We start from the raw sequence: 26,768 nt of genomic DNA on the forward strand, positions 1-26,768 counted from the left end.
CAACTGAGCCACCCAGGTGTCCCATTAAAAACTTTTTTTGACATCAAAAATTTGAGTGTTTTTCCCTGCATAATTTTTATGCTTATGAACTTCTTTGTCATACTAAAAATCAAACAAATGTTTACTATTTCAGTAATTGCATTGGCTTCATCTCTTACATTAAGTTTTTCATGCTTCTGGAATTTATTTTTGGTGCATTTGAGATGTATGGATCTAATCTCTTCTCCAACTGAAAAGCTATGTTTTGAAATATTACAGTCTTATATTCAGGAGGATTGTTTCTATTCTGAAAATTGATCGGTGTATTCTTGTATCAATAATCTATGACTGAATTGTTCAGAATGAAAATTTACACATTATTTTGTGAGATTTAATTTAAAATATAAAAGTGTTTATCCATAGGAATTTATATATTTCCTGGATAGTAAATTTCAATTTTTAGGAATAACTTCTTTTTCCTTTTAGTAAAATTTGAATTTCAAATTGAATTATATAAAAGACTTGAAATAACTATAACCCCTTTCTTAGAATAAAAACTGAAGAAAAACTAATTCACCACTCAGAGCAATCTAAATTTAATCCTAATTATCTTGGTCAGTAGTCAAATTAGAAAATGTTATATTTTCAAGTTTGACTTTTGTGGCAATAAGAAAAAAATTGGTTTGGGTATAACTAATTATTTCAGTGTCTGACAATTTTGTTACATTGATAGGATTTGATGATAGAAGACAATCTTTTAAAACTTGAAGTTAAACGTACTCGAGAAATGCTTCACAGTAAGGCAGAAGAAGTACTTTCTCTGGAAAAAAGAAAACAACAATTACATAGAGCTATGGAAGAAAGAATTGAAGAAATTAAGATTCATAAAACAATGCTTACATCACAAATAAGATATGTTGATCAAGAACGGCAAAACATAAGGTAATAATTCCAGATTAAAAATACTGCTAAACGTTTTTGAAAATGTAAGGGTGGTATTAGAAGAACTGACTCGATGTTTATTTTTTTCTCTTTTGAAAGGCTTTTAATATATAGGGCACATTTGAGTCATATATCTATTCTTTTTCCTCTCTTTTTTAAAATTAATGCATTAATTTTTAAGTTACATCCAAATTAGATAGCATACAGTGCCAGAATGATTTCAGGAGTAGATTCCTTAATGCCCCTTACCCATTTAGCCCACCCTCCTGCCACAACCCCTCCAGCAACCCCCTGTGTGTTCTCCATATTTAAGAGTCTCTTATGTTTTGTCACCCCTCCATTTTTATATTATTTTTGTCTCACTTCCCTTATGTTCATCTATTTTGTATCTTAAATTCTTCATGAGTGGTCACATGATATTTGTCTTTGTCTGACGGGCTAATTTTACTTATCATAATACCTTCCAGTTCCTTCCATGTTGTTGCAAATGACAAGATTTCATTCTTTCTGATTGCCAAGTAATACTCCATTGTATGTATGTATGTGTACATATATATATACATATACCGTATCTTCTTTATCCATTTATGTGTCAATGGACATTTGGGCTCTTTCCATACTTTGGCTATTGTTGATAGTGCTGCTGTAAACATTGGAGTGCATGTGCCCCTTGGAAACAGCATACCTCTATCCTTTGGATAAATACTTGATGGTGCAATTGCTGGGTTGTAGCGTAGTTCTATACCTCCATACTGTTTTCCAGAGCGGCTATACCCGTTTGCATTCCCACCATTAGTGCAAAAGAGATCCTCTTTCTCTGCATCCTCGCCAACATCTGTTGTTGCCTGAGTTGTTAATGTTGGCCATTCTGACAGGTGTGAGGTGTTCTCTCATTGTGGTTTAGATTTGTATTTCCCTGATGATATGTGATGTTGAGCATTTTTTCATGTGTCTGTTTGTCATCTGGATGTCTTCTTTGGAGAAGTGTCTATTCATGTCTTTTGCCTATTTCTTCACTGGATTATTTGTTTTTTGGGTGTTGAGTTTGATAAGTTCTTTATAGATTTTGGATACCAACCCTTTATCTGATAGGTAGTTTGCAAATATCTTCTCCCATTCCATAGGTTGCCTTTTAGTTTTGCTGATTGTTTACTTTGCTGTAAAGAAGTTTTTCTTATTTTGATGAGGTCTCAATAGTTCACTTCTGCTTTTGTTTCCCTTGCCTCTGGAGATGTGTTGAGTAAGAAGTTGCTGCGATCGAGATCAAAGAGGTTTTTGCTTGCTTTCTCCTCTAGGATTTTGATGCCTCCTGTCGTACATATAGGGTTTCATCCATTTTGAGTTTATTTTTGTCTATGGTGTAAGAAAATGGTCCTGGTTCATTTTTCTGCATGTCACTGTCCAGTTTCCCCACCACGATTTGCAAAAGAGACTGTCTTTATTTTGCTGGATATTCTTTTCTTCTTTGTCAAAGATTAGTTGCCCATACGTTTGTGGGTCCATTTCTGGGTTCTCTATTCTATTCCATTGATTTCAGTGTCTGTTTTTGTGCCAGTACCATACTGTCTTGATGATGACAGCTTTGTAATACATCTTGAAATCTAGGAGTGTGTTGCCTTCGGCTTCAGACTAATTTGTTTTATTTTGTATGGTATTTGGTTTTTGTTTTCTTTCTGAAAAGCTTTGGGACACTCTTTTTATCCTTAGGGTTTCAGAATTTCTATTTGTGTCTAGGAGGTTCTTTTCATTTTTTGTTTTTTGTTTTCCATTTTTCTTGTTTGAATTTTGGTGAGCAGTTTCAATTATTTCATTCATGCTTTTCTTCAGGTCAAAAATATTTTTCTATTCTTTAATTTTTTCTGATACTACTCTGTTTTCTGCATTTGTTGCTCATTTTTAGTGCATATTGATCTTATTAGATCTGTCTTCCAGGTTTCTTAACTTTACTCTCATTTTAAACATTCTGTTCTTTTTATTCCACTTTTTAAGATAGTCTCATTCTCTCACTCCCTCTCCTCTTCCTTTTGCCTTCTCTCCATTTTCTGCCCCTTCTCTCTCTCTGCCACTGATTTAATCTTTCTTATTTTACTACAATTAAATTGAAATTTAAGTTTGTGAAAGGGCAAAATTATATCTTTCTTGAATTTTCAAAGATCTCACCAGTAAAACCATTGGAGGCCTTTATTTTTTTTTAGATTTTAAACTGTTGGTTCAATTTATTTATTGGCTGTAGAACAATGAATATTTTTTATTTCTTCTTGAGTCAGTTTTAGTAAATTTTATTTTTCCCTAGAAAAAAATATTCCATTTTATCTAAATTTTCAAAGTTATTGCCATAAAGTTGCTCATTGTATCATTTTATTATTTTTTAATAGCTATAGTGTTTGTATCTTTTCATTCCTGATAATGGCTTGTGATGTTTCTGTTTTATAGGGGATAATCTTTCTAGTAGTTAATGAATGTTTATTACTGTTTGAAAAAGAAACAATGTTTCTTGATTTTTTTCTATTGTGAATTCATTTTCTATTTTATTAGTTGTTGCTGTCACATTTACGGGTTTCTCCATCTATTTTTTGTGGGTTTATTTTGATGTTCTTTAACTTTGTGAGAGAGATGCTTAGCTAATTATAATTTTCACCTTGAAGGCTAAAACAAGTTCTCTAAGTATTCCTTTAGCTATACCTAACACAATATTTTTCTTTAAGGGCCAAATAGTAAATATTCCACGTTTTGTGGGCGATATGCTCTCTGTTGGAACAACTCAACTCTGCCATTATAGAGTGAAAGAAGCTATATAGATAGTATGCAAACAAATGAGTGCGCCTGTGTTTCAATTAAACTTTTGGACACTAAAGTTTGAATTTCACAGAATTTCCACTTTTCATGAAATATAATTTTCCTCTTAATTTTTGAATAATTTTACATTTAAAAATGTAAAAGCCATTCTTTGCTCATGAGCAAGCAGGATGGTTTGCTGACCCTAGATTTTTATCACCGAGTAGTAATATTCCATTGCATACATTTATCCCAATTATGCATATATTTACCTGTCGATGAACATTTGAATTATTTCTGGGTTTTGGCTATTACAGATTAGGCTGTTATGAATATATGTTTTCTTTGTATGAACATATACTTCCTTTTCTTTTGAGTCAATACCTAGAAGTTAATCATATGGTAGGTATTCTTTTTGCCTTTCCTGTCTTTCATTGGTTGTACTGAATTTTATTTTTTTGCAAGGATTCTTGTTCCATCATTGATCCTGTCTTTTCATACCAGCCCATTCTTGTTTTGTAGATCGTTTTGGATCAATATTCTTTCATATTTTAGAGATACTAGGATGCCTTGAAAGTTCTCTTTTGTTCCATGCATTATTTTTGTATCTCCTAGGGTATGTTCTGCATTTGCTCATTTTGTTCTTTTCATTCATCTGTTAATTTCCCAGAATGTCTGATAGTCCTTGGCTTTCTGTTATATTTATTAACAAATGTTTAATTAATAATCATGGTGTTTGATGTAGTGAGCTGGTATGTGTGTCTTCTGCAGTTAGGTAGATCTTTTTTATCCAGCTGGTCTCTGCTTGAAAGGGAGGGCTGCTTGTAGGTGCTGGGCTACTCTGTCCCTTAAGAAGGAGGTTGTCCCTTAAGAAGTTTGTTTTGGGTGATAAAGACTTTATTTTCTTTATGGAAAGAACTATGCTTTTTAAATAACCTCCACTTTTCTGGGGGCCTGGGATTACATCATGCTCTTTTCTACTTTTCTCTCCAGCTCCAGTGTACAATGCTAGGAACTCTGGTAATTTGGGAAGTTATCATTGGAGCATAAATAATTCCTGCCAACATTTCTGTATACTTTGAGATGTCGAGGAGAGTGGCCCAGCTGCTCTGTAGATAGTCCTTTTATTAATTACCTTAATGACGGCCTCAGAGATCATTCTTGCTCTTTTTCTTATTTCTGGGCCTGAATTTTCTCCATACTTCTTTGGTGAAACATGGCTCTTTAAAAAAAAAAATTAAATGTTTATTTTAGAGAGAGACAGAGCACAAGCAGGGGAGGGGCAGAGAGAGAGGGAGACCCAGAATCCAAAGCAGGCTCCAGGCTCTGAGCTGTCAGCACAGAGCCTGATGTGGGGCTCAAACCCATGAACCACAAGATCATGACCTGAGCCAAAGTCAGATGCTTGACCGTCTGGGCCATCCAGGTGCCCCAGTGAAACATGGCTCTTATTTCCCCTGTCAATCATTTCCCATTTGTTTCTCATTTTTTTTTCATGGATTCATGATAAAATATGTGTCTTTCTTGCTCCCAGAGCCATGGTGGGTTTTTCCCCCTTTTATTCTTTTCCATTTGGGGAAGGAGGAGAGAGATACTTGTGCTCAGTTCACCATCTTAAAATGGAAGGCCAGTCATATAACGGATGAGTATTTTTTGATAATGCAGTAGTAGTACTGTTACTGTAAAACTGTAACTTCAGTCACCTAATATCTTTTCCCACCAACTTTCTTTAAGAGTAGGAAAACTGGTAGACTAAAGATTTCTGTTCACTATGGTTGGATGTGCATCTTCATGAGGTTCTTGTAGGCAAATGAGTCATTCTTCATGTTGCCATGCATACATTAGCATTATTAGTATTATTATAAGACAAGTTTTAAAAAGTTCATAAAATAGGAATTTACTGGAATAAAACGAAAAAATAATCAGCAGATAAAAATTCTAAGCTTGGGAGACAGTTCTTCATGGGTTTCTAATATTTCTGTATGCCGTGCAAGGAAAGGCACTAACTTTCCTATTCTGGACGATCTTTAAAAATTTTGGTAAAAATTTAACATGTAACATAAAATTTACCATCTTAACCATTTTTAAGTGTACATTTTAGTACTTAATATATACTTAATATTCACACTGTTGTAGCAGATCTCCAGAACTCTTCCATTTCCTGAAAGTGGAACTCTATATGCCCTACACACTAAGCTTCCATCTCCTCCTCCCTTCAGCCCTTGGTAACCCCCATTCTTTCTGTCTGTGTGAATTTGATTGCTTTAGATACTTCCTACAAATGGAATCATGCAGCACACTATCCTGAGGCTGTGACATGATATTGTGGTTTTGATTTCCACTAAACTATCTCTTAAAAAATATTTGGATAGCAGATAGCTTCAGAAGCTAGAGACTGTATCCTCCCTCTGGAGTGAAGATTGGATATATTTGCTTAGTTTCCGTTATATTATTTGGCTTACCGAGCTTGAGGTTTCTCAGCTGTGATGTAAACCTGTGGTGTGCGTAGCATCCATTTGAGCGCTTCTCACCTGCATGGGACTCTGAGAGCACTGCGAGCAGGAACCTCATGCTGCTTGGTATGCTGTAAACGATAAAGTCCTTTTTCTCTACTCTAGGAATCTTTGTCTTCGGCCAACATCCATGAAACTATGGCAGGCTAACTTCTTAGCTTTCAAATAGGGTGAAGCCTCACACCCTTCCCACTAATTAAAAATTGAAAAGGGAGAACATGTTTAACTTGTTTGAATTCAGTAGTAGTAATACAAATGTCTTATATAAGAGCACTACAGTTTTTTTTAAAAAAGTATATTATTTGCTTTTCAGTGTTTAATTTTTTTTTCTTTCCATATTAGTGCTGACTTTCATGAGAGGCTGAGTAAAATTGATAAGTTGAAGAACAGATATGAAATCCTTACTGTCGTTATGCTGCCCCCTGAAGGAGAAGAGGAGAAAACACAGGCCTATTATGTAATAAAGGTAATCTTAAATCGATTCATAGTTGTGATAAAGTATCTTTTTTTTTTTTGCCAGCTGTTAAAAACCAAAATGTCATTTTCTTTTTCTTGCCATGCAATTTCAAATTTCATGGCATTGTCATAGCTTCTATACTCGACTAGAGCTATAAAACATTAGTTGTTAGGTGGAGGTACTGAAGGTATTATTCTTATACACCCTGAGTTCATGAGGTCAAAGAGGAGTCTGGATGACTCTTTGATACTTCTAAATGTTTTGCTATAATTTGCATTTTCCCTCATTTATTCAACATTTGTAATCGGTTTTATCCTAAGACCTGCATGTCTTTAATAAATACTCATGTAACAACCTGTTCAACACCTCAGGCTCAAAGCTTTACTTCCCCATAGCTATCTGCTCCTATGGCTGTCTCCTAGACCATATCATCACCTGCAGCTACACCACTACAATTTACTGCTGCAGCTCTGGCAAGGCAGATATCCGGAGAGGAAGGCTCCTTTGCCTTCATATTAGATGCAAGACAGACAGGTCAGGTGAATCTGCGTTGTTCTGATGTTTGAGAGTTGACTGCCATTTCATGGTTATCTTTACCTAGTAATCCCTAAGGAGAAATGGAGAAGTGATCAGGAATTGGATACATTTCCCTTTCTGAGTACTGCTACAGTCATCTTTCCCAGGTAGAAAATACCCTGAACAGGTGTGATTTACTTTACACAGAGGTCTGGGAAGTTACTCAAGACCCTAAAAGAGAGTGGAAAATTTAACTTTACCTCATTTTTCCTCTATCATACCATGACAGGAGTGGGAACATCTCCCAATTTACACCTTTAGAGGATGGCCCTTGTGGATGGATGTTCCCTTTCCTTTGACCTGCACTTAATCTTCCAAGTTTCCTTCTGTAGCCCTTCCTTGAGCGTGCCCTTAACACATGCACGAAGTCGGACATGCCTGCCACTTCGCCTCAGGAAATTCCACCTATATGAGAAAGGAGTCCCAGCTGTCAAAGCCTTCTTGTAACTCGTCAGTCTGTACTACTCCAGGCTTCTGCCCAAACCGAGACTTTCCTGCTCTCTGGTTTTAAAAGTTCCCGAGGGATGAAGGGTAGGCTCTAGTCCGTTCAGTGCTGGGAAGGGAAATGTTGCAGTTCCAGTTGTTTCTCTTGTAACAAGGGCTGTGATGAGTACCTAGAAGCACTGGTTTTAAGAGTGCCTCTGTCCATATCATGGTTCTTTCATTAAGTAATCTTGAATAAGTGATTTAATCATTTGGGAGGCTTAGTTCCCTCACTTGCAAAATGAGGATATTACTACTTTTGTCGTGAGAAGTAAATGAAAAAATACATGTAAAGCCCTTAAACAGTGTCTGGAGTAAAATGAGCCCTCAGTAAATGTTAGCTGTCATTATATTTATTGCTGTGATGGGTGGTGGTGGTGATAATGCATCCACTTTTCAGGAAAACAGGCAAACTTTTTGAGGAAAAGAGTATATGCTTTCTGTTCACAGTGAGGTTGCTAGATAAATGTCACCGTCAGGGGTATGTAACATGAATCGCGGTGATCAGTCACCGTCCCAGTTTCCTAAGGCCACTCTTCACTTTCCATCCTCTCCAGGGTCCACAGCTTGCCACATTATTCCATCTTCCATTGCATAGCGTATTTAAATGCTTTGCATTTAAACATATAAACATGAAACTTTCTTTGTAACTAAACTCAATGTGTCTTACATAGTCCTTATAAGGAAACAGCTCAATTCTGACCACAATTTAATGAAACTATTGGAAAATGAAACTACTAGAACATGCTTTAAAATGCTGAAAGAACTAAATAAAAAATTCATCCTAATATCAGCTTTCTGATCTACGATAAAAGGTATACATTCTCTAATCTCTGATTTAGAGCCAAATAGGATCATGGAGTTTTTAGGAGTTTAAGGTATATATGGAATTGGATCAGGAAATAAATATAAATGTACAAATTCAGCCCCTTTGTTTCACAAATAAACTGAACTTGGAGAAGGAAAGTGAATTATTTAATGTTAAGTAATTGTTAAATGTTAAATTACTTAACTCACTTGAAGAAATCCTACAGCTAAAATCTAGCTGTTTTGATTCATTCTAGCTTTCTCCCACTATTTTTCAAATAAAAAGCTTGCCAATTCTATATTCAATGTACAGGAATTATAATTTATCTAGGAATTTTTTTGCTATGTTTTTTAATATGTACTATTTACTACAAAAATATGTGTAACATTTTGAAGCATAATAAATACAAGTGAAAATGGTAAGAGTTAAAGAATTGCCAATAATTTTTTGAATGACCACTTTCTGGTTTAAATACATATACCTAGGGATTGAATAAATTAACAAATGAAATTATTAGTTGATTTTGATTAAAGATGTCTTTTGACACTTTTGTATATTCTATAATATATATACTATATAAACACACACACACACGTGTGTGTGTATATACACACACACACACACACACACACACACACACACAATCCCGTCAACCTTTGTTTGTCAGAAATTTATAGACTGCATTTATTTTCCAGCCACATTTAGCAATTATCTTTCTCTTTTAAAATTTATTTTTAAAATGTGGTAAAATATACGTAAAATTGGCTGTTTTAACAATTTTTAAGTGTGCAGTTCAGTGGTATTAAGTACACTTCCACTGTTGTGCAACCAACACCAACATCCATCTCCAGAACTCTTTCATCTTCCCAAACAAACTCTACCCATTAAAGACAGAGTCCCCATTTTTCCTTCCCCTCAACCTCTGGCAACCACCATGGTACCTTCTGTCTGTGAATTTAACTACAATAGGCACCTCGTAAAAGTAAATCATGCAGTGTTTCTCTTTTTAAAAATATGGAGTGCTTCACAAATTTGCCCGTTATTCTGTGCAAGTGTCATGCTAACTTTTTCTAGGTCTGATTTTGTATGTACTATTAAAGTGAGTACTCAGATTTTAGTGTTACTTAACTGTTAAAAGATGTTGAAATCCTGGGTTGGAAATAATACGCATTTACTTTCATAGGTATACCTTGCTCACCTCTTTTATCCCTAAGACTTAAAATGAGAAAGTATTCCTACGCCTCTATCAGGCCAGAAACATACATTGTCCTTAATCTGAAGCCACCTCCAAGTTAACCCTATCTCTTCCCACTAAAGTTTATACCTGCGTAACTTTCTGGTAATGTTTGTTGGAAGTCTTAATGTAAACTTTGGCTAGTTACTATACTTCCATCATAGTTGTATCCTATGTGCTATATTTTGAAGGTCTTTGGAATTTAGTCTTCTACTCTATATCAAGTCAAGAAATAAATGCTTGATGCTGCATGTAGGCCCCAAGGTAAGTTGGTATTGTTGTGAGTAAACTATTTCTTGTCCTAAAAACATACATTTTCCCCCATAATAAATAATTTTATTCAGTCAGTTCTATTCTGTATCTCATAGGCCGCTCAAGAAAAAGAAGAACTTAAAAGGGAAGGTGACACTTTGGATGCTAAAATCAACAAAGCTGAAAAAGAAATCTATGCTCTAGGAAACACCTTGCAAGTGCTGAGAAGTTGCAACAACAATTACAAACGGTCTTTTAAGAAAGTGACTCCATCTAGTATGTGGCAGTTATTAAAAGTTTTTATGAATATATGCAATTAAAGCTGTAGCTATTTATTTAAAAATTTTTTAATGTTTTATTTACTTTTGAGAGAGAGAGAGAGAGAGACAGACAGACAGACAGCATGAGCAGGGGAGGATCAGAGAGAGAAGGAGACACAGAAACCAAAGGCAGGCTCCAGACTGAGTTGTCAGCACAGAGCCCAATGCAGGGCTCAAACTCATGAACCATGAGATCATGACCTGAGCTGAAGCCAGATGCTCAACCGACTGAGCCACCCAGGGGCCCCTGTAGCTATTTATTTTAAAAAGAGGAACATTGTGAGACAAGGAAAACAAGAATGTACACTGTTTGACGGAGTCATGAAAACTAGTCACTTCCCCCCTTTAAGGGCTAAGGTGTTATTTTCATTATTGGTTCTAGTGATACTGAATATCACTTCTCTAGAGAATTAATTTCAAATGTGGAGAAAGTGGGAGCACGTTGGCTGTTCTATGTTGACAAAACAAGAATGGCTACTACACGACCAAATTTTTTTTCAATAGTAGACATAAGAAATTTAACCTTCTATAACAAAAAATGTTAGAAGTTTAATATGTAGAATACTTGAAGCTTGCTTTCTACAGTTAAAATGTTAAAAATTTAAACTAAGAATTCTCTAATTCTAGGTGATGAGTATGAACTAAAAATCCAACTAGAAGAAGAAAAAAGAGCTATTGATGAAAAACACAGATACAAACAAAGACAAATCAGGGAACTACGGGAAGATATCCAGGTAAATTCTATAGGCTTTGGTAATAAGTCCTTAGTAAAAGTCAACTATCACTATTATTACACCTACTGTCTTGTTACCTTGTACAAAGAAGACAATTTTTTAGAGAGAATAAAAGTCTCATTTAAATGAGGGAAAAAAGTGATCAAAGAATTAAGTAAATTAATTAAAATCATAATACTAAGCACAGGATGGACTGCTGATAATTTATTAATTAGCTGATGAATTAAAGCTAATTATCTATTACTGTTTATTTAATAAATTTTTATTTCATTTAATTTCTTAAAGATCACCTTAAAGATTGCTACTTAAATAAAACTTGAAAGATAAAATAATCTAGTAGAATGTAGTTACTAAACCATATTACTGAAAGAGAAAACAAAACAAAGAGAAAACAATGTGCTTGGTAAGCAAGCTCTGTATAAAGCCAAATGAATTAAAATTAAATGAATACTTGAAAATTGGCAAGTTGTGAGTTATTGATTCTAACCAATAAGTATGTTAACACTTTATTTTCTGCAGAGCATGGAAAATACTTTAGAAGTTATAGAACACTTAACAAATAATGTCAAAGAAAAATTATCAGAGCAGCAGGCTTTCTCATCGCAGCTAAATAGAGAAACTGAGGAGCAGAAGCCCAAATTAGAGAGAGTAACTAAACAGGTATTGCTGTCTTTTTAAAAACTGACCTGTCATATTTGTATTTTTTGGAGTTCCAAATGCTAACTCCAAATCCTCCTTTATCCATCCATCAAAAAATAATAAGTTCTGGAAAACAGGTTTAAGTAATAATTGATTACTATTGACCAACAGTGTGCAAAACTCACCAAGGAAATCCGACTTTTGAAAGACACAAAAGATGAAACACTAGAAGAACAAGACATCAAACTTCGTGAAACGAAACAGTTCCACAAGATCATTGATGAAATGCTAGTTAATGTCACAGAAGAAAATGCTGACATCCGTATTATCCTTCAAACATACTTTCAGCAGGTGATAACCACAAAATATTTTTAAAACACTTCTTGAAATAAACAGTTTCTGGCATTTATCATAAAGTGAAGTCTAACTTAAAATATTCTTCCAAAAATGCAGTGGTACTAATGATCGCTGTTGAATATTCCTCCAGAATGGTTTAGAACTACCTACAGCTGGTAGGAAAGGCAGTCGTCAGAGTTCTAGATCTCCTTCACAGACCTCACTGTTATCAGCAAGGTAAGAGGATGGTTGGAAACCATCTGGTTAATCACGCTCTATCCTATGCATTGACATTGGAACTGCCAGCGCTCTCCTTACCCTTACTCACCTTTCTAGGTCAGTGGCGCATACGTAGAAAACAGCCAGCAGAGTAAGAATCTTTCCTTCTGACTTCTGTCTGATGTCAGTTTCTAGGAGGGCAACGAAGTGCTTTGTGACTACCAGCTACTTCAGTAGGAACAGTGTGAAATTTTGGAGATTACATCTTGCATGGTCAACCCTGAGTGGGGGAATTTTTTAAACCATAAAAAGGCAATTGTGATGTACAAACATTAAGTATGATTTTTATGATTAAAACCATGTTACAAATTTTTAAGTAGTCAGAATTTTACTTTGTTTTTGCTGCTTTATTTTCCTAACAAGGAAATGATTCTTTACTTCGGCAGTTAGGTTTATCCAGAATTCTATCAGGTAGATAGATGTTTAACCAACACTCTTGTACTTAGCTGACAAAATGAAATTAATAGTTCTAATTTTAAAATTTCTAATGTACACTCAGTAGCTATTTGCTTTTCATTAGTCCCCAGAGAGTTTTCAGAAAAAGGTACATCTGAAAATGCTGTTTAAGTAGAACAGAACTTTGCTATATCAACATGGGAAGCAGTCACCTGAACACTGCTGTACCTTCGTATTTTTAAAAATTAGCATCAGAATTCTATAGCTAATTATGCTTTTCAAATGACCCCATCACTTTATCTTGTCAATAGGACTAATTTTTTCTCATCTTAAATTACATAACCTATTATTATAGTCACTCATGCCAGCACCCAAATTCCATGACTCTCTTCTTTTATGCTTAACTTTTGCAAAAACCTTTAATGCTTAATAATTCCACTTCTAAAATGATTATAGTTGAAAATATTTTTCTCAGGTTTGTTGAACTAGTCAAAACTCTACATTCTCTTTTATGGTTATGCTTTTAAAATTTAGTAGTACTATTAAGAATATATATTTTGATCACTTTATTTTCTTGTGGGATTATGGCATCATTTGCTATTAGTTAGGGAGTCTCTACTGATAATAGGTTTTGAATTAAATTTAAAATTCTGCTATTTTTTTTCTCTCTAGATCATCCAGAAGTACAAGTACTTCTGCTTCTCAGGCTTCGGTTAAAGTATTAGAGCTGAGCTTCCCAGACTCTTCTCCAGGAACCGGCAACACAAGTAATAGGCCAACAAGTGCTACCAGTAGCTCTAATAACGGTAAAAACAAAAAGGGCCGCAAATAAACATTTTAATCTCTTTTGTAGAAGCTGTAAACACAAATACAGAAATCTTTTAAAATAGTGACTCTCCCCTATGCTTTTAGGTGCTGTGTAATGTGATGATAGAAGCCTACTGAAATCATGTTCAGAAATACATAATGACTAGACCAAAGTTTTGTCCAGTAAAAGACATGAAAGCTAAGCTGATGGTTAAAAAAAAAAAAAAGTCAAGCAATTTAGGTCCAAATAAGTCAAAGAAACATTTCATTTTTTTAGATTTTACCATATTGTTTTCTTCACAGAGAAGGAAAGCAGCAATAGCAGATTCTTAACAATGCCACATGTTCTATAAGCATAGAGAAAATTGTTATGCACTGTTCTTTTGGTATTTGTTACGTTAGAAAATAGTTTGCTTCATTATTTCATGTTAGCCATGAAACTACACTGAATTCTAATGTAACACAGTCTTTCAGGCAATTTATGAAGATGCACTGTCTATGAATAGTTTATAACACTAAAATTCTCACCCTAAAAAATCCTGAAATTCCTGAAATTAAGTTTTCTTTATTCAAAGAAACAGGACTTCTGGGGGAGAAGTCTGTTAGTGTCTTCTTTTGGTATGATTCTAAAATTTTTAACCAAAAAACCAGCATTCCCAGCTCCCCCCCCCCCCAAGAAAACAGTAGGAAATGAGCACTGTGTATCAATAAAAATGCAGTTTAAATTGCTAGGAATCACTCAACTCTGATCTTGAAAGAAGTCAAACACACTAAACATTTTGCTCTCAAGATACAACCAAGCATAAAGAATAAGAGTGTATTTTCAAGACTTTCCCCCGCCAAGACTTTCTTGATTTAGCAAAGAGAGCGAGCTAGGTGTGATTTGATTTGCAACAGGAATTTCACAAATTTACAGTGGAACTGTACCACCAGATTTAGAATTAGTTACTCAATTTACACTTTACTATATAACATGTGCCCAACACTTCTGAACTCTTGGAACAGAATGTGGAGTATGATTATGTTCTAAAATTGGCTTTTAAATAAATGTATTAGAATATATGTAATTTAATGGAGTATATCTCCTTCAAACCTTGGAAGAAAGTACTTGTGACAGTTGTCATTGTTTAAAAGTGTCATTTGCAGTTCCCTTTGAAAGGGAGTAGTGGCAATAAACCTGTTTTTCCCAATCATTATCTGAATATTTTATTATTTTTAGAAATAGCCAGGAAACTGTATAGCCAACTCCAATGAATGAGTAATTTTTTTCTTGTAAAGCATGGTTCTAAATGCATGAGATTTATAAGTTCTAAAAACATGTTAATTTTATGGTCACTCTGTGTGTTCACTAGTTCTTTTTCTCTGCCCTATATTTGTAAATTACAACTTGCATTTCAATATTAAACACTATCTTCTAAGGAGGCAGGGACTGTCTTACTAGCTCTGAGATCTTGGGAAAGTTACTTCTCTGTACTCTTTTCCTTATTTGTAATACTGAGACAGTAAATTACCTACATCACAAGTTTATTGCAATAATCAAATAATATATAGAAAATGTACAGGGCCTGACACACAGAAACCACATAATAACTTGTACCTGAGTCACCACCCAAAGGCTAGCACAGTATTTATGGGATGGTTAGGTTCTAGGCCAGCATCCAAGCCTATATTTAACTCCTAAATAAAGTAACAGTGCCAGCTTCATGTGTTTAATAATGCTAAATGGTGACACAGGGATCAACCCCATCAACTCCACATCTAGAGAGTCAACATCCACCTACTGTGTTAGAAATTTATTTACTTATAAAGTCAAGACACAGACTGGGTGTGCAACTACAGACATAAGGAGAAAAACTGTTAGAGATAACCATTAGCAATTCTTGACAAGTAAATCCCCAATGTTTTTTTTGCTGTAGTGGGTTTCCTGGGCATATCCTTAAAATTCGCTTGTATACTCTGCTTAAGTTTAATGTGTCTGAGTAAGCAGCTCTGGGAAAGATGGAATTACTAAATTCAGGCAGGCTGTATAAGTACTATCTTAATTTTTTTGTACCTGAATGTAATTTTTTGTACCTGTAATTAAGCCACAAAGACACCTTGGACAATTACAGTGCAGGTTCACAGTAATGTCAAGATTTTAGTAAATAGAATGGTTTAAGTAAAATACTAAAGATGTACTAGCAATTCTTAAAGGTCAAAGACTATGTTAAGAGAGTTTTCATGCTTTACAAATACCACTATGTAGGACTATGTGTGGATGATATAGGAGCTATACAGAAAGAACCACAGACTCTTAAAAGAGTTTCTTGGTACAAAGATGAATGAGGTCTGAGTGACCCTTCTACTGCTATCAACCTTGATTTTTGACAAGTTTTTCTCTCTTCCATTGCAAAACAAACTTCTGCTTTTTTAGTTTGGTTTCCATAAGACACCCAGTGTTCATCCCCACAAAACTTACGCTTTTTCATTAGCCTCCCAATGCCGAAGTCGGAGGGCCACAAATAGTACATACCTAGTCATGACTTAGAATGATAGCATGAAAGGTCTATCGTCATTTACAGTGTTTAGAATCTGAAATTGGAAAGATTCTAAAGACCATTATAAATCAACAACCATGACACCTATCTCTGTCTCCAAATGTTTTCAAATTTGGGAGGATCTTTAGATCCAAGTCACTTCTTCAGCTCTAGTTGCTAGAATTTATTCTGAGTAAAACCAGGGTTTGTAGACTTGGTCATTTATTCAGACCTATGAAAGGAGGCATAAAGGGAAGCATCAGGAGAGAGATATTAAGAAGACATGCAGACCAGTTCTAGGCTAATTAAAAACATGCCCAGTGCCTTCCCAGCTGGACATATGCAATACTAGGACAGTTTCTGAATTTTCTTTACCTTAGGAGAAAAGCAGACTTATAGTGTGCTTCTCTTGCCACTGCTGTTTTTGCTAAAAGGATTCTTTTTTATTCTGATGTATTCTTGCCTGGAGCATAGTCTCTAAGGATCTTGCTAATACTTAAAGCTAAGAAATTTTTTAACCTGCTAACAAGGTTAAAAAAGAGAAATAAGCAAAATGGGCTCCTATTCAATTTTCATGGCTTTATTCCTAAGCTGGTTCACAAACCATTTTTAATTAAGTCAAGCTTCAGAGGTCATTTAGGCAAGACAGATAATCTGTATATAATCTTAGAAGTTATACAAAAAATTGTTACTCAAATAAATGATCCATGAAAAAAGGTGCACAAGGAAGAAATACTGTAGATCTCTTTCAAAATCTGAGGGAAAAGAAAGAATTTAACAGAAAAGACTAGAAATAATTTTTGAAGAAAACAATCCAAGTGTTCAATGAACAAATTTAATTTTCTCTCAAACAGCAGGATAAGATGGACCCAACAAATTCTCATATACCTTAATACAGTGAGGAAGCAATACTTTGAGAATTATCTTTAGGTGAAGTTTAAATCATCACAGTAAGAAATACTGTACAGAAACAGAACACACGAAAAGCCTAAAAATCAAGCTGTGAGAAGGAGACCCACAACTGAAACAAATATACTTTGAGAATAGCTGAAAAGCATTTGCTTTCTGCAATCTCTACAAATAAAATAGCTTTTGGAGTGGAGATTTCTGCACTGGACTAGAAGACCCAAAACTTTCACTAACAGCCTTTTGTGTAACAGTGCTGATTTCCTTGACATATTAATTTTTTGGCTTATTTCCTTTTTCTTTTTCAAATGCAGCTATCTGATTAAATATATTGAGTAAATTTTGAGGTAAATTTTTTTTAACTCCACTTTCTGACTGCTCTTTGCTAGTTAGTCCATCTGCTTCTGGAGCCTCTGTTTTAATATCCTCCTCATAATTATCCTCTATTTGGTATTCTCCTTGATTTTTATTTAACTGGTATCTTTGTTCATGTCTACTAAAATCACGTGATCCAGAATAAGTATATTTTTTATATTTTTCAACTGATCTATGAGAGTAGTCTGAGCTGGCAGGTGAAGTGGAATGCCTCACGGAACCTGGCTCCCACCTCCTATAGTGCTCTTTTCTTCCCTCTGTATCTTTCTCAAATCTTCTGTAACCGTAAGTTTTCACCTTGTCCTCTGAATTCCTGTAAAAGGAATCTGAGGAGTCTCTTCTACTGGAAAAATGTTTTTCTGATTTATATGGTTTTTCTGTTTTGCTACTACTTGCCTGAGTATAAAAATCTCTTGGATCTTCAGACCTACCTCCAAAATCATCCGGAATTTCAACTGAAGATGAAGAGGCAGGGCACCTATCTTTCTCTTTTACCTGTTTCTTTTGATATGGTAGCCTGTCCTGCTTTTCCAGTAGTTTTTCCACTTCTTGTTTTTGGTTAAGAAAAGATGCTAAAGTATTGGTTGGAACTGGGAAGAACTCCTCTTTCCTATTCTGATCTATCTGACTTGAGGATGCCTTATTAGCTGAATGCCTTTTGGAACTTCGAGAAGACTCTGAACGGTTCCTCCTATGTTTCTTATGCCTTTTGTGACCAGAAGAGGAAGATGATGATGAAGAAGAACCAGACTCATCAGCAGAAGAAACACTTGAAGAGGAAGAAGTTGATTTTCTTCTTTTCTTCTTTAGCCTAAAAAATATAGTTAACCCATCAGATATATTAAGCACAAAAATGTTTATTTATAAAGATTTTAGTTCTATTTTGTTCTCCTTCAAGGCTTCCTAAAATCTGTGGCTTAGATAAGCAATTACTATTAATAATCTTAGTTACTACAAGGTCCAATTTTACCAGGAGGCATGACTTTTGGGAAAAAATACTGTGTAGACAGTGGTCACTCAAAGTAAATCCATCATTTCTGAAGACACAGTCACATTTCCAATATCTAAAAAACTTACGCCCATCTGAACACATAAAGGAGAGAAATGAAATTTTATTTCTGGCTAGCTGTAATGTATGAGGTTTCTTCACCTCAACACTATTGATATTTTCACCTGAATAACTCTGTTGGGAGAGTAGGATGACGATGGGGGGTATCTGACAACATCACCATAGGATGTTTAGCAGCATCCCTGACCTCTAGCCATTATATGCTAGTACTACTCCCCAGTTATGATGACCAAAAAGGTCTCCAGGGAGGGGGGTGAGGGAGATGGGGTTAAAGCTGCCTCCAGTTGATAACCACTGCTCCAGTTCTAAAACAGTTCTTTCTAAACTACAAATAATTAGAACAAATCATATATTTTAATTCTAATTTTTTCTTTTTGCAGAATTCTACCTTTAGATTTCTTTGCTTAATTTCTTGCACAGAAAAACTTGTGGTACATACTTACAAAGTATCACTGATGATGACTCGACACTTTTTTTACTTACTTTACCTCCATTTGGCACTTTAGTTCAACTCAGTAGTTGTTTTAAGTTAAAAAATATTGAATGTTATAGTTTACCTTTTCTCCTCTTTTAAGAGCTTACGCAACTTTTCTGCACTTGTTTCTATTTTCTTTGTTTTCTGCTTTTCTTCCTTTTCAGCTTGTTTTTCTCTTAATTCCAAAGATTTCTTTTAGAACCCAGATATCGGAAAAAACCACACGTTAAAAAAAGCAGAATACACAAAACCCAGTTTTTAAAAGACCACCCCCCCAAGCCGGAAATCAAATGGGGGATACCAAAATCACCATATATCCAGCATTAAAGAAATATTTTGAACATATAAAAATTAATCATACAGGTGTTTGGCATTAATCATTGGAAGAGCCAGAACAGCATCGAGGACCATATTGCAGTTGGTATTCCATGAAAAAAGGGGAAGCCATTGCATTGGTACCCATGACCCAGAGTGCAAGAGAGGGAAAAAATAAAATACGTAATACATGAAAAGTTGTTTTTTAAAAAATTGAAAAATTTAGACAGGACACAAATTTTATAAATAAAATTCAAATAAATTCCATCAAGGTGAATTGAGGGGGGAATCACCATGTTCAAATACAAACCATTTAAAAAATAGCACAGCCCAGTTGGATGCATGATTACATAAGAAATCATTTTCCAGTTTGAGGATGGGGATGAGCAGCACCAGATGTCACAGACACAGCAGCAATGGTCCAATTCAGAAGAAAATGCATGAGAAAACATTATCATCAGTATTACAGGAAAAGGCAATTTAAAATATTTTCAAAGAGGTTTTTATAATTAATTCAATTACAACAAAAACACTGAATTTGTAACCATCAGGAAGGCTCACTACAAGGACAATTCCCAAAACCACATATCACACGTAGGCAGTAGGGATTTCTCATGGGGCTATTTTTACTTTTGAGTCCCAACAAAAAGGAAGAAGCACTATGAAGCAATGTCAAACCCAAATAGGAAAAGCTGTATCTAAAAAGAAACTTTTCATGTCTTAACTAAGTAATCTAGAATAGTTTTCCCTCAAAGAAAGTTAAGTTTTGGTATTAATTTCAAATATCACTAAATTTCTAAGAGGAAATAAAGAATCACCTGCATATATTTATGAAGCTTCTGCAAAGCATCCTCTGCATCTTTAAAAGTCTCATCCAAAGCCAAAGCTTTCTTATAGTAACTTTCAGCATTTAAAAACTTTTCTTCTTCTTCTAACCTAAATTTGAAACAAAGGTTTAGCTCTCAGCAAAAAAAAAAAAAAAAATCCTCAAATATTCATACAGGTCAGAGGCATGAGAGAACTTATAAAAAATTTTTAGCAAATCATTTTCCAAACTGATCAGTACTTAAATCATGTACTTTTTATTATTTCTTTGGTAAAAAGATCACATAAAACAAAAAATCAACTCAGAATCAGAGAACAGATTGGTCTGGGGGGGTGGGAGACGGCGAAATTGGTAAAGGTGGTCAAAATATACAATCTGCTAGTTGAAAGATAAATAAGTCCTGGGGATGTAATGTACACCCTGGTGACTACAGTTGATAATACTGTACTACGTATCTGAATATTGTTAAGAGAGTAGATCTTAAAAGTTCTTATAAGAAAAAAAAATTGTAACTATGTATGATGATGGATGCTAACCAAACATTGTGGTGATCACTTTGCAATATATACAAGTACCAAATCATTATGTTGTACACCTGAAGCTAATATAATGTTATATATCAATTAAAAAATTAAAAAGATAGGAATCCATTACTAGTAACTAAAGCTATAGTGTAGGTCCAGCATTGGGATTTTAATCTGATACATACACACCCATGATCAGCCAATGTCTTCGGTAAATTTAGTATAATCTTGAGCTTTAGCATAGATTACATAGGTTGGGGGTGCCTGGGTGGCTCTGTCACCCAACTTGGGCTCAGGTCATGATCTCATGTCTCATGAATTCGAGGCCTGTATTGGGCTCTGTGCTGACAGCTCAGAGCCTGAGCCTGCTTTGGATTCTGTGTCTCCCTCCCTCTCTCTGCTTCTCCCTGACTTGCATTCTGCTTCTCTCAAAAATAAATAAAACATTAAAAAAATTTTTTTAAGAGTCCTTGATTTTCGCTTAGGCCATGAGCTCAAGGTTGGGGCCTACTTGGGTCTCGGTCTCTCTCTCTCTCTCTCTCTCAAGATGAATAAATAATTAAAAAAATTGACATACATTGGCTTTTCCAGTAGTTTATGAAAATTTTTCCCAGAATACTCACTGATGAAGCTGGAAATACCAACGTATACTGTATATTATAACTGGTCTACAGAAAGAAAGATTATAGTTATAGGTCTATGCTATGAAAAATCAGAATTAGAAAGTTTGGATACAAAGCAGAAAGGATTTGGAAAGTATCTTCAGTTTTTCAAAAGCAGAAAAAGTAATTACTGTGAAACGGAACAAAACACAAAAACCCAATGGCTTCAATGGGATCACTTTTTTTTTATCACTGGATTTGGGCAGTAAGGGACCAGCTGAAGACTATCAACATTTTTGGCTTGGATAACATGTATATGATGTTGCCATCCATTCAGCTAAACACCAATATGTGGGTACTAAGATAACCATATCTAAGTGGCTGTCTCCCTAATGAGAAAGTAAAAAGGTGCTCCAGTCATTTGGGTTCAAAAAGAAGTTCTTAAAGTTGAAAACAAATATTGCAAAACTCTTTAATTTAGAATTATGGAATAATCCATAAAACTGGAAGAATTAGACAAATTCATGAAACAGTAAAGTGATAGTTCTATTTAAAAAATTAGTTGCAAAAAGATGCTATTAATAACAAATTGGTTTTTAGTTATTAGAGCATTACCAAAAATATTTATTCTGGAATATTATGTTTCTTCACAACATTTTAGAAATTAGACTAACCTGTTAGTCATTCAATATTTATGATACAACTATGCCAAGAAGTACACCAGCATCTCAGGACAGTAAGTTATAGGGTTTGTTCTTAATGACTTGCTCTTCCATTTAATCTGAGTTTCTGGATTTTACTATACAGAGCAGAGCAATAAGCTGAATATACAGCAAAATATTATTCACAACTAACTACAGAACTCTCGATTCATACTTTTGGCATTATACTGCTAGAATGATGAAATGAATTAGAAATAAAATTCCTATTAAAAAAAAAACTTCTTGTGTATGTCCAAGAAAAGAATACTTACCTAATTTTTGGATCTTTCATTTATATTTCTATGTAATGAAAATATTCAGAACAATGAACTCAAGACACAAAAGTATCTCCAACCTCCTATCATAAAGAACCTCAGTAATGAGGGGAAAAAAGACTAAAAAGTTTAAAAAGGATTTTTTTCAAAAACATTTTCAACCAAAATTAAAATTAAGAGTGTTCTGAATTAATGAGTTAAAGATGCTACTTCCTTACATTATGTTTAAGATTTTATAGTAGTTGGGTGAATATTAGATCTCTACTTAATATTAAAAAAAAAAAAACTCTGATACTTACTGCCCTCCTCTTTCTACAAGTGTCTGGCAGAGGTATTTTCTTGCATTCCTATGAGTTGGACAGTTTTCCAATGCAAGCTCAAAATCTTCAATTGCTTTGTTCAGACTTCCTTTTGTTGCATATCTAGAGATATGAAATAAATTAGAGGAATTTATCTTGTGAACTATTAGTAAATCTTATATTCATTTACCTTATAAATATTCCTTAAAAGCCATGATCCACTTACAATGCTCCACGAGCTACCAAAGCTTCCACATTTTGTTTGTCTATTTCCAGAGCCTTATTATATTCATTCATAGCATCTACGTGGCGCCCAACCTTAAAATAATCAACTCCAATCTTCACACTAAAAAGACATTTATAAATCATCACACTCATTTCTCAGAATATCCAAACATAACGTTAGCATGGATAAACTTTTAAAACAAATATAATTTGGCTAATATTTAATCTGCAATACTCTCAATATAAAGTATTCTGCCTTTTGATAATTTCATAATATTTATGAAATCCATATCAATATTTTAATTTCTTTTGAAAGCATGGAAAATGTTGGTTAAAACTTAAGTCTGTTAAGCTTACAACACCATTCACATCTATAAAAACTAATGTCAAAAACACATTTTAATTCATTTATAAACAAATTTGGTATTAATAAGGACTTAAGAATGCCTGCCTTATCATAACCTTTAGACTAGATAATGCAATTGTTGAAAGATAAAGTTTCATACCATTTTAAAGCCCAAGATGCAGACTGTTTCTTTCTCAATGCAGAAGCAAAATCATCTTCAGAGAAATTTTTGCTATTCAAAGAAAACAGAAGTTAAACTATATACTTTTTTTTGGCAACAATACTTCACTCTGACAGATAAAAATTCAACACTGTAAATTGCAGGCAAGAAATCTGTATTCTATGTACAAAAGAATATTCTTAAACTCTCAGGATGACTATTATTGTTAAAGAGTATTTTTAACCTAAAATTCTTATAAAATTTCTGCATCATTCTCTATACATATAATCACAACAGCTTCCATTCCAGGAAATGGGACCATCTAGTTTACTCACTTTTTAGCATATTGTTGGCACTAGGCTTAGAATGGTCAAATATGTCCCCTGGTTATATAGCTTTTGATCTCAGCAAAATCTGCTTCACCACTTAATAGAATAACTAATTTACTATACCTTTGTAAGCCTCGCATTAAAGATGGGGGATTAGATTCATCTATTCCTAGTTTTCCTAGAAGGAATTCAACTACTCCTGGATTAGCAAATCCCAAGGAACTCTGCATGATATTTTCATAGGATTCCAAAGAATTGGTATTTAGTTCAACACTTTTCCTTAAAAAAACAAAACACACATACAACAAAAATATAAAAATGACTAACATAATTAGCATGTTCCACTTCTATTAAAGAAATACTCATATCACTTATGTACATGAAGGTGTGAAAATAGTATTTTGGTTTCTTTTACTTAAGGGTTATAAAAATGAGCATGAAATAGGAGAAATTAACTTTTCTACTTTGTCACAAGGACACAATTTGCTATTTTTTTAATCAAGCAAATTTTGCAATTTGTTGAAATAATGTGCATAAATTACCTGTAGTACAAAGGAAGCTCTTCAGAACTAATTACACCTAATTTGATACCAGACAGATGTGGTGGAAGAGATGAACTATATAGAGAGACTGCAAGTTTTTCATGGTATCTGTCAATATCTTTGATTCCAGCTTAAAAAAAATAAGAAACTAAGCTGATTAAAAAGAAAATGCAAACTAACATAAAAACACACACATTTTTTCAAACACTACTCATTAGACAGATTTTCAAAATTAATAAAAACAAAAATCTGACAAATGTTACTTTTTTATTAATATGATGAAACTGATCACCTCGAATAATGTCACCAGTTTGGTAATATGATAAAGGATCCCCGTGGTTACTGTGAGAAGGTACATCTCTTAACGGACAAAGAGCCTGCAATGAGAAGTATTTTAAAATACCAGACTTTCCATGCTTTGGTGAGAAATATCTTTTATCCTAGTTGTTCAGTACAATGAGGTAATAGTTAACATGAGCATTAAAAAATAACACTCTAAAATCTAAATAAGGATTTTAATGACAAGCAACTCTTTGGGCAAACATAGAACAAGAAGTTCTCTGGTTCAGTTCAAAAACTAGAATCTCATGAAATTCACAATTAAGTGTAAGTATTTGTAATTAATGTAAGTACGGATTATGAAACATATATTTTGTGCTTGTTAAAAACAAAACTAAAGCTGTTCAGAAAGTATGAGAATTCTAGTGAAAACGAAGTGCAAATTCTCCAAAGTTTATGTCTGTTATCCAGTCTGTGATACCTTCTGCTTTTCTTCCCCTATCATCTACCTTGACAGGCAGCAAATATCAAACCTTTTAAATTGACACATTATTTCAAATTCAAGACAGTTCACCTTGGTCAAAGTATCTTATTATAATGTACAAATCATCTACATTTAACTACCATAAATGTATAAATAAGAAATTTGTTTCTAAATTATCCACATGCAAGTATCTAATGCCAAATACTAAATAAGTAAGAACACGTTCAGCTGGGAGAAATAAGCCTGGAATACCAATCAATCTCACCACATCCACTGATACCTCTTTGCGCATTTAAAGGACCCCACCCCTGCCAACCAAAGGGACCAAATAAACTACCAAAAACAGAAATGGAGTAAACTATGCAAGTAACTATATCACTGCTCTTTCAAAAAGAGTATTTTATTTTTCTCCAATATTTATTTCTCGAAACTATGTCAACAGGGTCCAATTAAGCATAACTGGATGCAAAGACACAATTCTCGCACTGAGATGACTTATTCAAAAGCAGAAGCAATCAAGTAACTGAAAAGTAACTTACTGTGATTTCTAAGTGGGATATATCTCTTATGATGCCACTGCCTAAACAAATCAACACCATAAAAAACCCAAATTCCCGAATGGAACTAATTCTTCCAATTACTATGTCACCACGCTCAATATCTCGGAAAAAGAGCTCTCTCCGGTCCATACTAGGGATCTCCATGAACTGTTCTAAAGGTGGCATGATTGCATACCCGTCTGAAAAAAATTAACAAAATTACAACAGCTTTGTGTTTGCTTCATCTCAAGTGCCATTAAAATAACCCAAACCGCAATCAAAATATTTTAAGAAAACTCACCTTCATTGTCTTCGTTGACTTCAGAAGTTGCAGGTGCATCTGACTTCCAGGAAAGTGCAAAAAGCAAATCTGCTTTTTTGGAAATGAATTTTTGTATTTCAATGTTGTCAACTCTCTTCTCTTTTCTTAAAACAAAATTTATGAAAACTGGTTTATGGATAAAGCCTTTTTTTTTTTTTTTTTTTTTAGCAAGTCCAAGCTTATGCCCTTGGCTTTCCTTGCCCAATAGTATCCCTTCTAAGCTCTGGGCCGCACATCCTCCGCGAAAAAGTTTTAATCAGGGAATCCCTCATTCGCAGGCCAGTAGGTGGAGGGCGGGGAAAGTCAAAAAGTAACGCCCGAAGTTCTGGGTAAACGAAAGCCCAAGGGATTTTGGATAAAGACTCCACTCCATGCTTCTGCTAGGCATTACGGGGGAAAAGTTCGGTCCACATCCCGCCTTTCCCTCACACACACACACGAACGCGAACCCTCCTCCATTCAGCCCTCGGCACCAGCGCCGCAATCCTCACGTGCTCGCGGCCGCTGCTTTGCTCCTCCAGGACTCAGCCGCCCGGCGGCGGTACTGGGGCCCTGACCTGCGTCCCCTCCCCCGTCTCACAGCGGCGGCGCGGTACCATTACCTGCCCTGTAACTGCTGCTGGGGCGGCGGGCCCCGGGCCGGCTCCGCGGCCGACCCCAGGAGGCTCCGGAAGTGCGGATTGTCCTGCTGTTCGCTCCGGAGAAGGGAGAGCAATGACGGCCCGTGGTAATTCAGTGACTGTCGCAGAAGGTCCCGGTCCATGGCTAGAGGCTGCTGGACCCAAAGACAGGTGGGCTGGTAGGCGTCCCCCGCCCCCACCGCGTTCTGTGCTCACCACTTCAGCCCGGTGGCCCCCGTGGCTGAGGTGTTAAACAGCCCGGAAGCCGCCGGAAGCACACATCACAGACACACAGTTGCCTGCCGGAAGTGTTCCGGGACCGCCCCAAGCGGCGGCGCGGCGTAGCTTAGTTTAGGTCTCGCGAAATGGAGACTACGGAAGCCGGAAGCCGGAAGCACTGGGCTAAGCATTTCCTGAACTAAGGGCTGTGTGCGGCTGCGAGGTAGTGCTGCGTGGCAAAGTTTTTCAGAATTTATGTGATGCTGTTACGTTGACATGGCCCGGGCTCT

At 35.1% G+C, this 26,768-nt stretch overlaps 2 protein-coding genes across 8 annotated transcripts in view; one reads left to right on the top strand and one right to left on the bottom strand.

The window, feature by feature from the left end:
* Window positions 1–14,723, top strand: part of CCDC39 (coiled-coil domain containing 39) — a 41,351-nt gene extending 26,628 nt beyond the window's left edge. Inside the window, exons 13-20 of the mRNA XM_029939828.1 lie at window positions 713–921; window positions 6,552–6,675; window positions 10,136–10,295; window positions 10,967–11,073; window positions 11,593–11,733; window positions 11,884–12,063; window positions 12,200–12,285; window positions 13,396–14,723. Of these exons, the coding sequence (XP_029795688.1) occupies window positions 713–921; window positions 6,552–6,675; window positions 10,136–10,295; window positions 10,967–11,073; window positions 11,593–11,733; window positions 11,884–12,063; window positions 12,200–12,285; window positions 13,396–13,555 (1,167 nt within the window). The 3' untranslated portion in view covers window positions 13,556–14,723. The remainder of the gene's footprint in view (window positions 1–712; window positions 922–6,551; window positions 6,676–10,135; window positions 10,296–10,966; window positions 11,074–11,592; window positions 11,734–11,883; window positions 12,064–12,199; window positions 12,286–13,395) is intronic.
* TTC14 (tetratricopeptide repeat domain 14) lies at window positions 602–26,565 on the bottom strand. Of its 7 annotated transcripts, none has more exons than XM_029939824.1 (18): window positions 26,242–26,565; window positions 25,619–25,743; window positions 25,318–25,517; window positions 24,308–24,392; window positions 24,016–24,145; window positions 23,597–23,752; window positions 23,145–23,216; window positions 22,640–22,759; window positions 22,414–22,536; window positions 20,005–20,122; window positions 18,954–19,063; window positions 17,759–18,138; window positions 12,377–12,458; window positions 11,760–11,838; window positions 7,102–7,273; window positions 6,159–6,280; window positions 4,832–4,918; window positions 602–799 (listed from the first exon to the last, which is right to left on the bottom strand). In XM_029939824.1, exons 1-14 carry the CDS (start codon window positions 26,400–26,402, stop codon window positions 11,811–11,813), a joined length of 1,890 nt encoding a protein of 629 aa, XP_029795684.1. In that variant the 5' UTR covers window positions 26,403–26,565; the 3' UTR covers window positions 602–799; window positions 4,832–4,918; window positions 6,159–6,280; window positions 7,102–7,273; window positions 11,760–11,810. The 7 variants fall into 7 exon arrangements, with proteins under 7 accessions (XP_029795684.1, XP_029795683.1, XP_029795685.1 ...); XM_029939823.1 differs by having other exon boundaries at window positions 6,159–6,401; XM_029939825.1 differs by lacking the exon at window positions 7,102–7,273 and having other exon boundaries at window positions 6,159–6,401.
* Window positions 26,566–26,768: the final 203 nt, after the last annotated feature.

The sequence above is a fragment of the Suricata suricatta genome, chromosome 5 (genome assembly GCF_006229205.1).
Source record: "Suricata suricatta isolate VVHF042 chromosome 5, meerkat_22Aug2017_6uvM2_HiC, whole genome shotgun sequence".
Classification (NCBI taxonomy): Eukaryota; Metazoa; Chordata; class Mammalia; order Carnivora; family Herpestidae; genus Suricata; species Suricata suricatta.